Source organism: Sander vitreus, chromosome 8, assembly GCF_031162955.1.
Source record: "Sander vitreus isolate 19-12246 chromosome 8, sanVit1, whole genome shotgun sequence".
Classification (NCBI taxonomy): domain Eukaryota; kingdom Metazoa; phylum Chordata; class Actinopteri; order Perciformes; family Percidae; genus Sander; species Sander vitreus.
In genome coordinates this window covers 16,753,179-16,773,085 of record NC_135862.1, presented here as the reverse complement: position 1 = coordinate 16,773,085, position 19,907 = coordinate 16,753,179, and the positions used below count along the sequence as shown (strand labels likewise).

Genomic DNA, 19,907 nt, shown 5'->3' with positions numbered 1-19,907 from the left:
TTGATTGTCATTTCACTGCTAACATCTCTTATGAAGTCCCCGGCAGAGGGCAGAGTAACATCAGATAAGATGAAGCAATTCTGCTTTGTCATAATTTGACAGCTTACAGTGCAGAGAAGTTCTGGAATGCCAGAGAAGATAAATGTTACAGTGTCTTAAAGTCAGATTTGAACACAGAACACACCAGTCAACTGAAGCAGGAAAACGCTCATGACTGAAGAACTCAGTTTTTTATTTCTGTAAAGGTGGGGGCTTTGTGTGTGATGTAAACACACCCTGGTAACAGCAATCACCAATAAAGCAGTCTGACAAAATACCTGCTTATTTCTCTCTCTAGGGACTGATAATCTTTGTCCTCATGGTGTAATGATTACCTGCGGTGAAATAAGAGCCTAAATAAGGGTGCAGCAGAGAAGGTCTGGTATTGTTCCTGTCTGAGCAGGAGCAAATATGTAAACAGGGAGTGGCCACCATTTCACCATGTTAGTGTCACTTTATCAGTTACAGCAGATGCTGCAGCACACACGTGTGAGAAACACTTAAATAATGACATTTAACTTCCAAATTATTTCTTTATTAGCTGAAAAAAATCCAGATGATACAGGGCCTGTACACAACACAAAAGCAAATATTACAACAGAAGCCACACAGAAGCACAAGGTTTTGCTTTTTCAATTCATACCACAGAGCAGTGCAATATAATTCAATGTTTTAATCTAATTTTTGAGCTAAACTTTGTATGAATACTTACAAGTTACACAAATATAATTAAAATATACCTGCCAATCAAAATAAGTTTCAATGGGGTCTAAATGTAAAGTGTTCGATTTTGCGAAAAATACCTAAAATACAACAAATATTGTACTGGTCTGAAATTAAATTTAGGACTGTATACTGTGTAAGAAAAACAGACATAATGGCACTCCATGAGTTCTGTTTGACAAAGCGATTATGAATGTCACACAGCAGCATTTTGTGCGACAAGACAGATTATGCAAGTTTAAAAAGCACATAAGTACAAAAGTCAACTTTGGAGACACATTATCCCCAGATTTCTGAATCTAAATTAACATCCACATTTCTTTAAATGTCCTATTCAGTATAACTATGTTATAATTTGACTCATTGATAAACATATTTATCTATCCAAAAACTACAAAATACACAGCTGCAATATATAAAACATTTGATTTCTGTGTAAAAGAAGAAGCAATATTTACAAAAATGCCATGTTAGTACCACACTTGCTTGCATTCACACTGTGATTGAGGTGTAACAGTGAGAAGATAAGGCGTGTCCACAACATTGTCCATCAACAGTTGTGAAATGGCAGAAACAAAACTGCATTTTCATCTGAATACATGTCACTTTGAAAGAAAAGAAATCCCTGATTCCACAATAAAAAAAATACAGTGTTCAAACAAAGAGAGTAAATAGTTTAGGTGCACACATTTCTATCAGAGTCCATCGCTCCGGATCCACATTTCTTTAACTGTCCATTGAGTTTCAAAAACACACAAAGTCCTTTTCCATCGGTAGATCCTCCATTACTTGTGTGTCCATGTTCTCGTCACAAAGTTTAGCAGATAAAAACTGTTATCTTTGAATAGTATAAACAGTCTATTTTTATTCCACAGGGGGCTGGTGTAGTGCAGGCCTGATCACTGTTGTAGTTAACCATGTTACTTTTGGTTTTAGATAGACATGTCTGCAAAATCCGTTCTTGTAAACCCTTTCTGTAACACAAAGAAACAAACAAGACAGTGTTATGACATTGCATGGGCATGAAACAAAGATTATTGTTGTTTTTTTAAGATTATATCTTTTGGGCATTTTTAGGCCTTTATTTGACAGGACAGCTGAAGACGTGAAAGGGGGGCGAGAGGGGCGAATGACAAGCAGCAAAGGGCCGCAGGTCGGAGTCAAACCTGGGCCCGCTGCGTTGAGGAGTAAACCTTTTTTGTACTGTAACATGCGGTGGTTACTGAGGATGGAATTTCAAACTGTATGTAAGACAAGCATAAATGCATTTTTTCATTCTGTTGGGACTTGTTAGGAAATAAGACGAACACTGCACCCTTAGGAGGGGCAAGTCGTGATCTGCAAAAGGCACTAAATCTACAGTACCTGCCCAAGACACGCCTGAGTGGGTGCGTGTGGTGAAAGAGCAGCAGTGGGAACTGTCAACTTCTATGGGTTTTAAACATGCGCCTCCCAACGAACAAGGGAATTTTAGAGTGAGAGGAATGTCCTCGGACACACACACACACACACACACACACACACACACACACACACACACACACACACACACACACACACACACACACACACACACACACACACACACACACACACACACACACACACACACACACACACACACTCTAAGAATGAGGGTGGGGCTCCATGAAGAGAGAGCTTTGGCTTTAGTGTGGCAGTCGACATACAAAATCTAACTTGTTGTTCTTGCTATGTTAAAGGACAGGAGACTCTTGAAAAAGAGATTGTTTTGTACTGAACTGAGGGCATTGTCGTCAAAATAAATGTGCGCAAATTAAGTTGGTCATGTTTTACTTTGGTGTGTTTTTTTTAATATATTTTATACTGAATTAAAAAGCACTATAATGTGTGAGAAGAATACTTTTAAGTCCCTTATTAAGACGTCCTAAAGTGCAGTATAGTCATACTATACTATATATCCTTGGCCTTTGACACCAGATGTTGACATTTTGATTTTATTGTTTTACTGTATGGCTGTCTTCTCTTGTTTTATATCTCTTAACTTGTTTTATTTGTGTTCGGTTTATATTTTATGCCTGTGTGAGTTATGTACTTTGTCTCTTTATTCTTCTGTACAGCACTTTGGTCATCTTTGGTTGTTTTAAAGTGCTCTATAAATAAAGTATGATTGATTGATTGATTCATTCATTCATTAATATAAGTTGGTAATGCTTAAAGTTTTTTATAACAGTGCGATCTGTGCTTTTGGAGTTTCAACATCCTTATTCATGTTTAAAATATGCTACTGTGTGATTTTTTTGAAAATTCATAATTAGATCCTTTTTAAGGCATCTGAATGGATGTGACTGACACTTAAAAACTCTGCTCAAACTCGCGATAGACGGTTAGAAAAAAGAATTTTCAAAACTGACGCATTATCTTTGATACATTATTGATTTGTTTAGTTTTTTGGCTACTCTATCGTCAATCATGTGGAGCTCCTTTTAAGTCTCTTACCTCTTTGTAGTTTTTGTGCAGTTTCTTGTACTGGAACATATTGCTGAGAACTGTGGCTGCTGCTTTGGCTGCTTTTATCTTTCCAGAGCTAGAAGAAAAAAAAAAAAGAAAAAAAAAAAGAAGATTTATCCAAGGTTAGCGCTCGGTATGAAGAACCTTGTGTGAGAAGATAGGCTGCACTATTATGTGACACATTCAATATTAAATGTTATGCAAATGTGCAACGGTTTGTATCAGGCTAAGTACACATTAAACATAAAGTGTGTTTAATCACAAACCACTCACCTGTTGTCATGTGAGTTCTTGATGCCGACCAGTTTTGGCAGGCCATCAAAGAAGGTGATGTCTCTTGCAGCTAAAGTGCTGCTGGTCACCAAGTTATTGAGAACACCACAGATGCTGACCACCACCTCGCTGGAGGGATCCTTCTTGTTTCCATCGTCAGGCAGCTTGTTCACCAGGTTGTTCACCACCTTTGTGGCTGAAAAAAAACAATAAGTCTTATGAGGATTAATATGTTTAAAACTTATTTTTACAAATCAAATTCCTGTGAGCAATAGGATCCTGCAACTTCAATCAGTTTGGTTATTTCACATGAGAGATTTTCTGTATTTTTTTTCAAATCAATCAATTCAATTCGACAATTGATTGATACCATTCAGGCTTTATTTGCTTACCCTGGGTGTACCGGATGTTCAAGTTTGAATTTCACCTTAAGTTTACCCAAACAAGTTTGAGCAACTGGATTTTATTGACTTGACTTGAATCATTCAATCCGAATTTGACTTATTTGATCTAAATTTCTAAAACCTGTAAAAGAAATACCTACAATCAAGTTTTGAATTTGCACTTAAACTTAAACTGACCTAACAAAAAAACACTTTCAAAGAAGGAAATGTCAAACCACATACATTCAGTTAAAAGCTTTTTAAAGTAAAATATTTAAAATGCTAAATTCAGTGGCATAGACGTTTCAACGTTCACATTGAGATGCAACACTGGTGAGAAGAGTCTCATCTCACAATGCACCAATTACTGGAGTTTGTCTCAAATGTGATAAAACAACACATTTTACGACTGTAAATTGGTTATTCGTGTTAACAAGTAACTCAAAAGGCATTGCATTATCGATAAGAAAAAGAAAGACTGACCCATGTCATTCTTATCCCTGGAATGGCGGGACAGATTTCGGAGGAAGCCTGTGAGAGAACGCAGCTCCAGGTCATTGTTGGTACGCAGGAGGTCCAGCAGCACTGGCAGCATGCGCTCCTGCTCCAGAGCCACCCGGCTCAGCACTGATGCCCACTGCAGGACAAAGAGAGAGAGACCATTTAAATGCTGTATGGGGAATATAAACTTATGCTACTTACATATAAACTTGAGATTGTTGCATTTGAATGCTGATGAATATGCTGCTTACCCTCTTGTCTCCAGCTGTGATGTTCTGCAGGGCTCCGGCAGCAGCCTCGCGGGTGGTGGAGTTGATCTCACACTGATGCAGCACACGGTTGTACACCCCCACTATCTGTGGGTGCCACAGCCACTCCACGCCCTTTGGCACCCGAGCCACCTCGGTGAAAGTGGAGAGATCCTGGTTTTTGCTCTGTCGGGGGGAAGGAAGACACAAGAAGACATTGTTGAGACGGATGAATCCGGTCCGTGCGCACAAAATGCAGATGGGTAAATCTTACATGTGCGTACATTTTTGGCTTTCCGGCTCTGAGGTGTAAAGCAACCAATGGCGTCACCCTTTCCTGAGGCCTGAGCTCTGGTTGGTCCTTCCAGGCGCATCACAGCAGATGGAGGCATCTCACTATAGATCTGGTAGGAGAGGTTCCTCAAGACACAAACTGCATTTTCCACCCCCTAAGAATAAATGCACACACAGTGGCAAATGAATACAAAAGCATTGGGTTGAACAGAAACAGCAGCTTAGATTCAGCTCCATCACGTCTCGTCTTACCTTGTCTTCTGCCTTGTTTTCATCAAGGGAGGTCTTGATGTAGCCCACTAAAGAGTCCACCAGTCCGTGTGTTTCTCTCATCAGCTGGCGGGTCTTCTCATTTATAGAGCTCATATTCCTGAGCACACAAAGAGCAATTGAGGGGTCAGAGAGCTATTTCAGGTGAAATTCAGTCAGGAATCATGCATGTGATTACTTTTACTAGAGATGGCAGTACAGTTTGGCTTGGGAGTGAGTTTCCACTCCTGGCACTGCAGCATGATAAATACCATGCAGGGAGCATTGCAAATATCCCCCAAATGAAAATAAATATGGAGATAAAAAACCCTCAAGGGTGCACATAAACAGAGCCAGAGCAACTGGAGGCTGAAGTTTTTTGTGAAACAACATTAATGGGTGTGGTGAAAGCTGCCATGTGAGTTGGAGTGTCCTGCCAGAACAAGTTCCCCAAAAAGAAAATGAGGTAATGGGAGAAAAAGTATGCATGGTGAACCAGGAAGAGATATATTTTAACGAAGGAGCATGCTGCAACCACAGAGAGAAGACACAGATAAGCGAGGTGCACCTGAGGCATCCTGTGGTGTTGTAGAAGATGTCTGCCTCAGAGGGCGTCTGCTGGAGGGCCTCAGACTCTCCGCCGCCTGACAGAGGGATCAGGATCTTGTCAGTCAGCTCAGGAAGTGTCTCCCTGGCCAGTTTCTCCTTCAGGTTGTCTTTAGATGAAAGGTTCCACAGGATACCTGCACACATGTACACCAGGGGAGAGTCAGCAAAAAGGCATTTATGCTTTATTTTGCATATTGCTGCAGCTTCTTTAATGTTTTATTTCGCAACCTGGACGTCCAGACTTTTTTAAATTTTTATTTCAATTTTCATGTTTTACAGTAACCTCAGTTTTATAGAAATAGTTCAACATTTTGGGAAATAGGCTTAGTCGCTTTCTTGCCGACAGTTAGATGAGAAGATTGAAACCACTCACACATGTACAGTAAGTGGTATGGATCTTCTTATCGAACTCTCTGCGAGAAAGCAAATAAGTGTATTTCACAAAATGTTAAACTTGGACATATACAATTCCTTTCAAAACCTATGAAAGAAAACTCAAAAGGAAGTAAATATAAAACATTATTTGGCACTATAAGACCCTGTGTGTCACATTTTGGCAAACTGCCCAGAAAAAGGCGCCCAGGTGCAGTTGCTCTGTTATTTTTCACTTTCACACCGACATTTTTTTAGCGACCCAAAACATACAAATCAAGGTGCAACAGCTCAAAGGATAGAGTGACAAGGCCATCGCTCATCATAAAAGGGAGCCGCCGACATACTGTGAGTCCACAGGACCAGACAACTCCCTCACATTCCCTTATCCCCCCTCTTCACACACCGTGTAGAAAAGTCTGCAGTCCTACCTCATACTCTGTGCACTCTCAGACACACTGCAATGTCTACAAATCTCTACACTACAGTATGAAGTTTGAGTTGCAACATCTGTTTTCTCAGTTTCCAATCAGCGTTCATTTAATGAGAAAGCATGACTGCCACCACGCCCGCCGATAGGGGGGGGGGGACAAACGGGTCTGTTGTCCCGGGCCCAGGGTAGGGGGGGGGCAGAACTGGGCCCTCCTTCAATTATGGAATAATAATAATAATAATAATAATATTTGTGGAAAAAATATGTAATATTTGAGTTACATAAAAGCTTCTATTTGTTTTCTTTCTAATTGTCCTTGAAATAGTGGTCAAGAACCCCCCACCCCCAACACAAAAATTGTTTGGCCACTGATCAAAATTTGATGTTGTCAAGTTCAGTACGCTTAAAATGTCCGGTCAGCACAAGTCCGGTGCTCAGAAAAGGAAAGAAAAGAGAAGAAGAGAAGAATAAAATAGAGGCCTTAGAGATTTTCTAAACAAATATTTTAAAAAAAAACGTGGTGACGGTGAAGCTGGAACTAGTAAAGTCAACGTAGAGCAAGGTAAGAAACAGCGCAGCCAACGTTTACGAGCCTTGTAACGTAACCCAACAGGCCAGCTCTAATGTTAACGTCCATTAGCTTGTATAAAAGCCGTAGCTACCCCAAAATGTTCATAAGCTACCCCAAATAATAATATAATGTTTTATTTATATTTCACAAACTGTCAGCTGGAAAAGACAGAGGCTCAACAAGCGCCCGCGTGCACACCTAACGATTGTGGACGAGCGAGGTAGAGAGTGACTGAAGAGAGAGAGAGCGCCTGGCGGCATTAAAACAAAGCAGTAAATCAGAGAAATAAAACGTTTTCGCAGATTTCTCACTCGAAACGCAACTCTAGCAAGCATCTCACGATCGCTAAGATTATCTTGTCCCGGGCCCAGACAAGACTGTCAGCTGGCCTGACTGCCACTGATGACAGATAATTGTGAATGACAGCTGATGAATTTTTGAGAATGGATGAGTGCTGAAGGATCTGGAAACAACTTATTTAGACTCGAACTGTGAACAGCCAACAGACCAAAAAAACACTCTATTGTGAGAAAGAATAGTGTTTCTTACATTTCAAACTATAATTTAGTTACAGTAAATGCTTTTAATCTGTGGATTCTCGTAAAAGTGTCCTCCTATTTGTACATTGCAGAATAATATCAATTTCAAAGGCTACTATAGGCTCGAAGAATTCCAAAGACACCACTGCCAAGATCATGTTGCATCCAAATATTGTGACTAACTGATCTGCATAATTTTCTACTCAAAAGGCAAAAGTCCAAAACAAGCAGTCTGAGATCACTATGTCATGTTTTTTTTATTTAAAATGACTGTAATCGGGAATGTCCTACCAGTGATGTTTTTGTGGAGCTCGTCGTCGGGCTCCTTAAGCGCTTCGACAAGCTGTGGGATGCCGCCCTCCTCGATCAGGGCCACCTTGTTGTCCATGTTCTCATAGATGAGGTTGCGTGTGGCGCCAGTGGCGTACCGCTGCACTTCCTGGTTATCGCAGTTGAACAGCCTCACCAGCTCACCAATACCCTTCAAGCGACGCACCTAGAGACAGGGTGGTGGGCAAAAAAAATCTGCTTATGATATTTAATTTTTTGGTAACTCAATTTTCTCCAATGGTTAGGTGATTCAAGTTTTTTTGTTAGCTTAGGACACTAAATATAAACAGTTCTCATTGATCAAAGCGTAGGATGTTTAAAGCCCCCTACATGTAGAAAGTTTGTGAATAGAGCATCTTTGAAATTATTCTAACTTTAACTTTCAAATCGTAGAAGAATTGGTGCAGTCTCATTTTTATTCTGAGTGACCCTGGGTTGGATCCATGGTGCATAGGCATGCATTGCTGTCACCACTAGAGTTGCCAAATTCTTGTTACCTTTGGACAGAGCCAGGATTGCTGTTTCCAGTCTTTATGCTGAGCTAAGCTAAACAGGATGCTGGCTGTAACTTCAGATTTACCATACAAACAGGGAGAGTGGTATCATTCTTCTCATCTAACTCTCTCTCTCAGCAAGAAAGCGAACAAGTGTATTGCCCAAAATGTCAAACTATTTCTTTTAATATAAAATAATCTGGATCTCTTTTCATTAAACTCATTAAACACTGATTCCAAATCAGCTCACAAGAGACTGTATCCTCAGAGCTGAAAATAACTTCAACATGCTAAAAGCACAGGGCAGCGACTGAGATGTCTTTCACATAAGTCTGTCACATCACTGATCACAACCCCATCAGGCCTCTCAGGTCATCAGGCAGAGGTCTTCCTAGTTATAACCTAAATGAAGTCCAGGTCTGGTGAGGGGGGCCTTCAGTTACTGTGGTCCTGCTCTCTGGAACAAGCTACCTGATAAACTGAGATCCATCACAACTGTGTCCACATTCAAAAGCAAACTCAAAAGCTTCATATTCTCTCAGGCATTTGTTAAATTACAGTGTGTGTGTGTGTCATTCAACACCTATGCAGGGCGTGGTCCAGGTACTGAAGCTACTTTATGTCACAAGAAATGGAAAAAAAACATCCATCAATCGACATCAACGCCTCCACTTGAGTTTCTCAATAAGGGATTGCAAAGAGGAAAGACACTGAGGAATTCTAACCACATATTTAACTAGTTTGAAGTACCTCGTTTTTGGCATCGTTGTCATTGTAACACTCATGTTGAATGTAGGCGGCACCCAGGACCTGCAGATCATGGTCGGGCTCTCTCAGATTTTGCACTGCTGTGGGCATGTCCAAGGAGGTGATCCTAGTGAAGGAGCAAATTAACAAATTTAACCAAAGAATCTAAAACATTTTAATGGTGTCATTAGTCTGTTATGTATGGGAGTCTTTTGGATGTTTGAATGAGAAGGCAACAGTAATTATTCATAGATGATTTGTTTCTTGTCTGCAGAATTTCGGCTAACCACACGCTGTGGGATGTGTGAAATGCGAGGCCTGAAACGGATCTGCCACACCCAAAACCAGTTCTGCCACTATGGAGCCTCCTCCCAATCCACAGCTCTTATGAAATAACACTGTTCACACCACACACCACACACACTCCCTCACGTAAAACCTTGTGACACATGGAAGTTGTGACTCCATCATACTGGTGTATCACATTCACCAAAATATTACTGACGTTGAGGAAAAATACGACAGACTGAGTCACCAGAATGACTACAGCATCATCTCGGTCATTGTGTATTATGACCTAATTAAAGGATAAGGCTGGCCTGGCATTATTCTATATTTTTCTTATTGTCAAGAAATCCCATGAAGAGATTGAAACCAATAATGTGTTAGACCGTCTCTTAATACTTTCTGACCACCCTACCCTGTCTGTGGTTGTCAGCCCCAAACCCATTTGTGTCTATTAAAGACATAGAGCTTAGATGACAATTGCTCAATCATTTCATAAAACAACTAAACACTGTAGTTTTTGGCAAACATTACTCAAACTGGAGTAAGTAAAGCAATTGCTTGCAAATATTTTCAGCAGCAGATTAATACATATTTGAAGCACTAGTGAGGATTTAAGGCAGCAGGACGGTATGTGTGAGTGGATTTAAGATAAACTACATGGCCATGTTAATCGTAACAAAGGGACATGTCAATCAGAGCAAAGGTGTGGCTCATTGATGTGTTTTCAGTTGTTTTTGGACAATGAAAAACAGACAAACAAAAAAAACAGCATTATTGTGAATGTGAACAGAAATAATGGGTGACTTTGTTGTCATGTGAGCTTCTCACCCGCTGAGGTTGCCCATGCTGGCTCCCATCTCCAGCTTCCCACTGTAGATGTCCATGCCCTTGCCCACACTCTGCATGCTTTTGATTGACATGGCACGGGACATGGTGCCCTGACGCTGCATTAGGTTCCCCTGGGAAGCAGAGGACACTCCAGATGTGATGAACCCTCCGTCCACTCTGTCCCCGCCTCCACCATAGGTGCTTCCACCTGAGGAAATCTGGTGCCCAGACATGGAGCCGATGCTCATCCGGTTTCGGTTTGTAATCCTGTTGATGGTGCGGTGGGCTGGGCCTTTGAAGGATGGTTGCTGGATGATCTCAGCATCTCCTACTGCCATCCCTCCGCCGCGGGAAAGTGTGCCACTAAGCGATCGCCGCATGGGTGACGTAAAGGTCATGGTGCCTCCTCCTTGCCTCACCTGGCTGGTGTAGCCGTTGTTTACGCTCTGAGCGTACTGGCGGCCGAGGGTGGCATCACGCTCGGAGATCATGCTGCCAGCATCGCTGCCATCCACCATCCAGGGATTTGCCTGCGCTGTGTGCTGCCGCACTGCATGCAAGGAGAGGGTCTCTGGGTCCATTCGGCTCTGTTGCCTGGCAATCCCTTGGTAGCCGCCCATGCGTATGTCTTCACGATAAAAACCACCACCACCACCCCCACCCATTCCACCCCCGACACTGATCCTGTGCATCTGTGCCAGGTCTGGGCCAGCAGACTGGCCGCTAAAGCCCGACCGCTGGGATATGCGCGGAGCCTGAGGATGAGGAAAAGAGTAACTGTTACAATCACAGGTATAACCAGAGTTACTTTTTTTTATTCTTCTATTTGTTGTGAGTCACAGCATATCGACAAACATGGTTTCTAAATTTGATCACAGGGAAATAAAAGGTCATGCCCTAAGTATTTTTTGTCATATTCATTTCTTACATAAAAATATGTTCATTTAGGAGAGGAGGGCAACATTATTGACTCAAATATAAAAGCATTATGGAGTCTAAAATGCAACTTCAGGTCTCTCTTAAGCTCGGAGCTCAAACATCTGTGGGACAAAGCCAGCGTCTTGCTGTTGAATCACTAAAATGGAGGAATCTAGAGCGTGGACTTGAAAACCCTTAGCTGATCTCATCACGGCGCACTGTGAAATACCACACATGCTGCGTCCTTGGTGACCCACTGTGGCACCAGCAGAGGGTCAGTGACAGTGTTTGTGGTATTAGAACATCAAGTTAAATGACACATAACATGATCAATGCAATATTTTTGTGATAGGTGTGAATACACGCTAAAACAGTGAGATCATGACGTAGCGCTTACCATTGTTCTGGAGCCTGAGTACACGTAGGATTTAGAGCTGTAGTTTGGGTTGTAGGTCTGATATTTCATTGTTGAAGAGCCGCCGTAGTCTGGAAGAAAGCAGAATAACAGATAAATACCACATATAATATCACATTGATATCCTTTCCTGGAAGACTTAAAACTGGTTTCCTCCTTTTTCTTTGATACAGTACATCCTGAACTATTAATTAAAACATACAATGAACAGTTTGTAATTGTATTACCTTTTCCCAATGGTAACATATCTATTTGTAAAGAATAGGTTCACAGTTTTTCCAAGTTTATCTTAAAACAAAATTAGAAAGAGTTTTTTTTAAACGGCTAGTATTAACAGTAGGAATGATACAGCACTTAGAAGTGCTTAAGAACAAGCACTTCTAAGTCTATTTGTGACCTCTTGGGATGGCATTTAGCTAAAAAGTTACTTAACTAATCAGCATTTATGGGGATTTTATGATATTAAAAACAACACAAAGACAACTGGAAGCTCTTTAATTGCAAAAAGCGCTGTCTCGTTGAGCTTGAAATATGTTAGCCACATATCTGCATGTTATGTTAAAGCTACTCTGTTCATCTTTTGTTCTGTGTACACTTTTGCTGAAATGTATTGAAATATTTTCACTTTTTGCAAGGAAGGAGTTTGTTTTTACTCTGAAAGTAGACTCAGCTGACAGGTTTTACACTTGTTGTGAGGTCACCTTTCAGTCATGATAAATGTAGGATGTTTTATTTAATTCATCATTTATTCTTCCATCATTTTAAATTTCTCAAAACACTGATTAATGTTGTTTTGTAATCATGTAGAAGCAGAACAACATTAGCTGTCCCGGCAATACCTGACAGGAATAACACGTTGAATGGTGTGTTTGTTGTGTCAACTGATCATTGAGCTCTGTCACATACATAAATAATACAGCATCAAGTCAAGCCTGACCTTTGGTGGTGTTACTGCACATAACATGACAATCATGGAAACAATGAAAACATAATCCTGTTTACTTTTACAAGCTTGTGTTTCCAAATTAAAACCCACATTTCTTTGGGTTGTTGTTTTTTTAATTCATTGTTACTCATATAAGTTTATTTAAATAAAATTGAGACTGACTTTTTTGTGTGCAATACTTACTGTTAACATGGCAACATTCAAAGTAAAGAGGGTAGGTAACAAATGGCACAGCGGAGGTAGATTTAATCACATCATGACAGCTATATCGAGGTCTAACTCTTTAATTTACAACAATGATTTGCATGAAAGACACAATTTGAATAGCAGGTGTCCTGTTTCACTGAAGACTGAACTTTCAATTGCACACACAGTCTGTAACAGCAGGACCCGAGCAGTCACCACACCTGATGTCTCTGGTTACCCTTCACTCAGAGTGAACAGTTCACATCTGACACACAAAGACACTCTCGGCTCCCTCAGCGCAGAGTGCAAATGTTTTGTTCTCAAACCAGAATACAGAGTTACCCGACAGGTGAGTGGTGAATGTGACAGCAGGCACGTGAAGTAACTGAAAGCAAAATAAGTCCCAAAAAGTGTCAAAACCCTATTAATTATACTGTATGTATCTTTGTGTGTAATTATGTTTATACAATTTCTCATCATTAAGAATTAATTGTACATCCCGTCATTTACTTTCAGGAAGACTGAAACAGACTTTTAGGAAGTCATATGTCATTCCATGTTCGTTCCAGCCCCAGGAGAGAAGACAACCCCCTGAAAAAGAGAGGGGTCATGGGTCAGTGGTGCTGACAGGAGAGAGGGACGGGGCTGCAGCACTGTACCATGTCGGCTAAAATTAGTAGCCTTAAGAAAAAAGGCTGGGTGCAAAAAATCAGAAGGCATGCGGACGGACACGGACACACACACACACACACACACACACACACACACACACACACACACACACACACACACACACACACACACACACACACACACACACACACACACACACACACACACACACACACACACACACACACACACACACACACACACACACGTATAAAAAGGACACGCCCCATGGCACCTGCCCCAGCCCAACCTCGGCGACGCCCAGCAGACCTTTGCACCTCACAGAAAACACACCCTGGAAACTGAACGTTCTATAAGTTCTAAGACTATACTTTAACAATCTCTTTTCTGCTTTCACATTCTGCTGAGACTTGCATACCTGTGAACACCAATCATGCACAATTGTTGCAGCATTTAAATACAGAAGAGTAGGCTTTTTTTTTTTTGCAGAATCCTCTGCGTGTTTTCCTCTCCTCTAAAGCCACAACCCACTGAAATTGCAGCATTCACTATTGTGTTGTCAGGAATTATCTCCCCCTCTTGTACAGGTTTCAAAAGACGATGAATATGACATGGCAACATTTTATTGTATGTGTGTTTTCCTCCCGGCAAAGCCCAGGGCAAAGGACAGGCAGAGATAACATGTCATGTTTGGCCTATATTTTCATGCAGTGTGGCCATGTTTTACTGAATTGTTTGACAAATATAATGGTGGTAAACCAGACAGTGACTCATTTAGCAGATGTGTATGTCCCTCTGTATTCCTGCTATTAAAAATGGCATGAACACTTTTCTCTTGAGGCAGGTACTGTTGGCGCCACAGGGTAATGCTCAAACCAGAATTTTAAAGGGTTATAAAACTAAGAACTGACGTTGAGCTGCTGCCTCGGTGAGTATGATCTAACATCTACCTGCTCCATGTAGTTTGTTGGAACACTAAGGTAGAGAATCACCAGAAGCCCCACGATACCATATTGTCACAATACTTATGTCCCATTATGATATTATTGCAATTTTAAACATATTGCAATATTCTGAAACTTATTGCAATGTATTACCTTTTTTCCAACTTCGCATTATGACCCTAAAGGAAAACTTTGTCAACATCTGTTTTATATAAAAAGATACATTTCTCTGTTTGTTTATCTCACTTCAATTTTAGCAATTGCTTTTATTTTTTTTAGTACCAAGAAGTTAAAATCTCATGTGCAATTTATATAATAAAAGATTGATACTTGGTGTCCGTGTATCGAAACAATATTGCCACGGAAAATATCACAATACTATGCTGTATCGATTTTCTCCCAACCCTAGGGAACACAATGCATTATGGGATGTGAAGGAATGTCTTAATGCATCAACTAGGTGCACAAGTTTTAGTCACCATATTTATGTGTCCATCCATGTGTAGGCTAGCTCTACATGAGCACTAGTTCAGTTTCTTAACCTCAAATGTGTCATAACAATGGAGTAAACTAATTCACAGCTCTCCTGGAAGCCTTTCATTTCCGCTGTGGGAGTCTCACTGCTGCTCACATAACTACCCCACCTTTACTGACTGTCTGTGTGCCAAGACGACTCAGACTCAATACGACATCTTTGAACAGACGACACAACAGCTGGTTCTCACGACACCGTCATCTCCCAGGTATCTCTTCAACCCTAACCTTTTTAAAGCTGAGTAAGACCTGAAACCCAATCCCACAAAGGGAGGCTTTCACCTTGGTCTGCAATCAGCAAAGTCCATGAAAGCAGCGCTTGTTTGAGCCGGTTACACATTAACCCTTTCTAATGTGCTGGTACACAGCACACAGCGATGTAAAATCGCTGCAGAGGATTCAGCTTCACGTTCATCTGCTAACAAATTCCCTGATGAGCTGACAAGAAACAGATCTACAGGAATGCACACACACACATACCAGATGTATAATGCGTCACTTTGGGGGATTTATGAAATTGGTTCCATTAAAATAAATAAAAGAGAAACTAACTTTTGATAACCTCAAAAGGAAACGAACAAAAGGCTGAAACGATTAGTCGAATATTCAATTTGTCGGACAACAGAAAAGCTATTGTTCACTATTTTTAAATTGGATTAAGTCGTATTTTTTTTAAAAGGCAAAAGTTCACTGGTTCAGCCTCTTTCGTGTGAATAGTATCTGGTTTTCTTTGTTTTCATGATAGTAAGCTGAATATATTTGGGTTTTAAACTGACAAAGGTCTATGGTGCTGGACTGGGTGTGAATGAGGGGCCAAATTTGGAAAATGTAGTCCCCCTGTCTATAATTCCTAATGGCGGGCCTGCTTGTTAGTTATCTCCACGTTTACAATCTAGGCTATTAATATGCTTGTGTGCTGTGATTCAAAAACTGAGAAGGAACCCTGGAGGGGTTTTACATTTTTTTTGTAAATATAATCAGGAATATATCAAGTTTTGCTATATGGGACATCTTTGCTTACTATTAATATAACAGCTCCTCAATGGAGCCCAATCCAAAAACAACTTATTTCAGTTATTTAGAGATAGGATTACAGGTCTGACAGGTAAAATAAGAGCTCCAATTCCCCGTCTATAGCACAAATATGTGGTCAATTATCAGACTATAAACTCAGCACTATTGTCAGAATCAGACACAGGTTACCTGTGCCTGTAAACTCGGAGTGGTTTTAGCTTTAGCAGTCCCTCACTGCGCCCAAATCATACTTATTGCGCGCTCTTCACGCCGAATACCGTCATTGAGCAGAACATAAAGCGGGCCGTTGCAGTTCCTTATGAAAGTGATTAAAGATACGTGTTGGTGTGTACCTGACATGGCGTAGTGTGAGGCTGATCCATTTTGACGCGGAAGTGTGGACTTCTCCGCCAGTCTCATCTGAACCTGCTGTTGGACACGCCGCGCTCGGGCCATTTCGTCCGACATGGTGCCGCCGTTCCCGAGGTGGATCTCAGACGGGAGTCCATAGGTGGTGACCGAGGTGTTGGGCTGTAAAGCGGACAAAAACACGCTCTCTGAGGCCATGACACTCATGGTGAGAAGTTAAGCGAGGCGCGAGTAGAGCGCCAGAACAGAAGCAGTAGTGTGTTGGCAGGTTGTTCGCGCTGCTGAAAGTGTGTGAGAGGCGCACAGAGAGGCGCTCAGAGCGGGTAGAGCTGCACAGCAGCAGGAGGTGGAGTTAGTGAGCCCAGATCACCGTACCTGACTCATACAGGTGCTCTTCTTCTTCTTCTTTAAAGTGTTACGGCAGTTGGCATCTTTAACGTTGCATTACTGCCTCCCTCTGGATTTACTCTCTCTTTTGACTATTTTTTAAAGCCGTGTAATTAGTCCACTCAGAAACCCATTTTCTACCTTTTACACTTTCTCCACACTCTAATATAGGCTACTTTTTACCAACCTCTGCGTATCCTGTATTCCGTAAAGTGAGCTGCTCCTCTTTTAGATTAGAATCACACCGCTGCTGTTGGTTTACTTACATTTCAGTCAGCTAAACGTTTTTTTTTTTTTTTTTTTTTTTTTTTTTTTTTTACTATTTAGTTTAGTATTTATGGTCGCATCTCCAACAGAGTGGAGAGAACTATAAATTAAAAGTAGGCCATAACTGTATTTCGAAATGTTTGTGCGGTTTTATAATTGGAAAAGACCTGAACATGGCATAAATCTAAATCTCTGAAACAACTTTCTTACGCAGTATTCATTACGTTTTCATTCGTACATTCCCCCTTGTATTACCTGTATGGTAGACGACCTGAAAACAATGCACAAACATGTTTTAACTTAATGTTAAAAATGTTTTAAATGTAAATTGAATACATTAGCTTACAGTTATGTCAACATTAAAATACAAGCAAAGATCCATCTCGAGAGGAGTTAAACAGCATACAGTTTGAATAAACCAAATAACTGTAAATGATTCAGTCCTGTCTAACAGCTCCATGTTTGTGGTCAGTGGAGTCATATTTAAAAGAATAATTGGCTTAAATGTGACAGGGCCATTCATTCATTAACACAATGACGCCACATGTCGTCCACTGTTGTTTACAGTAGTGGAAAGTAACTAAGTACATATAATTAAGTACTGTACTGAAGTACAATACTGAGGTACTTTACTCAAGTATTTCCATTTATGCCTCTTTATAGGTTACTTCTACTCCACTACATTTATTTGATTTGATTAGTTACTTGTTACTTTTCAGATTCAGATTATTATTAATAATACAACATATGAATCAACTAATAAATTAGATATATTATAATAGATTAACTTAACTTTAAATTAAAGACACCCAGCCGTATATAAGATAGTTTTAACTAGTACTAGCTGCAACATTAAAGTGATAAACACATTAATGCATCTCTAATTGGAAATGGGCCGTTTTGCATAATGAGTACTTTTACTTTTGGAACTTTAAGATTATTTTGATGTAATACTTATGTACTTTTACTACAACCTTTAGTAGAGTGTTTTCACACAGCACTTCTTCCACCACTGTCTGTTTAATTTTGCAAAAACAGTTTTATTTATTGGTTAATTAAACAGGGATATTGCTGTTCCTCTTCATTATGTAATAAGTAGGTTAATACATGTATATCCCTTACGCTTCAGTAAGTTTTGTCCCTGATGTTTTCACAAATTGGCCTGATAAGTAAGTTCAAGTTCAATCTTGCAAATGATACTGAGTATGAATGGAGGACTGTTACAAGGTGTGCCACAGGCTCACTCTATTATTAAGGGGGAGCCACACCTTAGTTTTATCTGGTTTGTTTTATTTGAGCAACTTAGCAACTGTGAGTCACTGCAGCCGATATGAAGCATGGGAGCAATACATGATACATGATGCATGTCTACCAGTCTGGATGCAGGCTATAAGGTCAGAAAAAATACACTGTTGTAGCAGAATGAACATCTCTTATTGGATTTAAGTAAATAAACGTATCTGCTGTAAATGCTTTATTTCCTGACTGCCTTCCTTTGTTTAGGTGCATCTGAGCAACAAAAGATAAACCACAGCCTGTCTAAAGGTTTTTCAAACAGACAATAATTGAAAAAAAATCATCTTTCACTTTTGCACATATTTCTTTAAACTCCTTCCTAATCTCTTTACACTGACTTCACCTTGGTTGTCACAGCATGTTTGTAAATACAAACAATCAAACACAGCTTCACATGCAGGCGCTATGTCTCAGTGAGTCTGAGACAGTGACAAACGTTCTCAGTGAAATTAAATTTACATTATAATTCAAAAAGCAATTAATTAGATTAATCTTAGTATAAATATTGAAAACAAATCATAGATTTTCACTTACCATTACCATTGATGCTGTGTTGATTGTAGATGTTCTACTCTCTGGTGAAGTGTACCTGCTCATCTAACAAGGTGATCTGATCTGGTGGGATATTAGAAAGTATTAAAAGTTATAGTCACAGTCACCGCCCAGAAAATAACAATTACCCTTTTCCATTGCAGGTAAATGCAGAGCATACACAAAACAAAGAGATGAGTCAAAGTAGATGAGGACACCACAGGGTGTGTGCAGAGGGGCAGGCAGACAGTCTGACAGTAACAGCCAGGACCAGTCCGAAAAGACAAAGTTGAATTAAGCTGTTTAGTTGTGTTTTTGCTTTTCTACCCGAAACTGTTCTGGGGAAGTGAGAAGAAGTTTTGTATTATAAGTTTGCACAATACGTTTTATTTATGGTGTGTGATTCCACATCTGTACAGATTTTGCAACACTTTATTGATGAGTCAGAACATCAGAGCAGCTGTTTTACTGAATTCCTAGCCCAGTTCAGAGAAGCGGAGTGATAGCATTCAGCCCAAAGGTTGACTTAGATCAGTGTGTGTGCGTGCGTCAGAGAAAGTGATTGCATCAGAGAGCGAGAGTGACACCCTTGCTTGCTCTGCCTATTTCATGTGTCAGGAGTCAATTGTCTGTATGTGGTAATCTCTGAAACCACACTACATGGCAAAAAGTATACGGACATGTTAATATTACCTAAAAACCTACAAATTATATAATATAGAGTAAAACATTTTGTGTTTTAAATTCACCCAATACACATTAAAAGAGATACAAATAGAAAATACACCAGGTCTGGACAGATTATGAGACAATGGGCACAGACATGTTAAAGGCCCCCACACCTCAGACTGAAAGAGACGCAAAACAGCCTACAGGACATAAAGCATCGTTAATAAACACAACACAACACAATCAGGAAATATTTCATGTTTTAAATGCTAAATATGTATTCCTTTCGTTTGCCAAAAAGTATGTTATCCTACATAGTGATGGTAGGAGTCAATATGGAGTCAGTTTCTTCTTGTTAGACCTCCACATAGACTTATTTGGGATTTG

General features: G+C 40.2%; 1 protein-coding gene and 1 long non-coding RNA gene across 5 annotated transcripts; both read right to left on the bottom strand.

Moving 5' to 3' along the window:
* Window positions 1-558: 558 nt before the first annotated feature.
* On the bottom strand, window positions 559-18,950 carry LOC144522233 (plakophilin-3-like). 4 transcript variants are annotated; one of them, XM_078257156.1, is made up of 14 exons: window positions 18,855-18,950; window positions 16,355-16,532; window positions 11,727-11,815; window positions 10,412-11,166; window positions 9,299-9,422; window positions 8,016-8,220; window positions 5,769-5,943; window positions 5,204-5,321; window positions 4,942-5,106; window positions 4,661-4,843; window positions 4,392-4,545; window positions 3,526-3,721; window positions 3,241-3,328; window positions 559-1,736 (listed from the first exon to the last, which is right to left on the bottom strand). In XM_078257156.1, the coding sequence occupies exons 1-14, from the start codon at window positions 18,915-18,917 to the stop codon at window positions 1,695-1,697; spliced, it is 2,535 nt and encodes an 844-aa protein (XP_078113282.1). In that variant the 5' UTR covers window positions 18,918-18,950; the 3' UTR covers window positions 559-1,694. The 4 variants fall into 4 exon arrangements, with proteins under 4 accessions (XP_078113282.1, XP_078113283.1, XP_078113286.1 ...); XM_078257157.1 differs by having other exon boundaries at window positions 18,861-18,932; XM_078257160.1 differs by lacking the exon at window positions 18,855-18,950 and adding an exon at window positions 16,746-16,769.
* LOC144522263 (uncharacterized) lies at window positions 12,959-16,046 on the bottom strand. The gene is made up of 2 exons (XR_013502387.1): window positions 13,387-16,046; window positions 12,959-13,261 (listed from the first exon to the last, which is right to left on the bottom strand). It is a non-coding gene; the product is annotated as an uncharacterized LOC144522263 (long non-coding RNA).
* Window positions 18,951-19,907: the final 957 nt, after the last annotated feature.

Excerpts from the sequence above, each read along its gene's own strand:
- LOC144522233 (XM_078257156.1), bottom strand. The coding sequence starts at position 18,917 with ATGAGCAGGTACACTTCACCAGAGAGTAGAACATCTACAATCAACACA. Across the intron at positions 16,533-18,854 it reads ACACAGCATCAATGGTAATG|CCCAACACCTCGGTCACCAC; the intron begins GTAAGTGAAAAT and ends TCCGCTTTACAG. Across the intron at positions 4,844-4,941 it reads AGAGCCGGAAAGCCAAAAAT|AGCAAAAACCAGGATCTCTC; the intron begins GTACGCACATGT and ends TCCCCCCGACAG.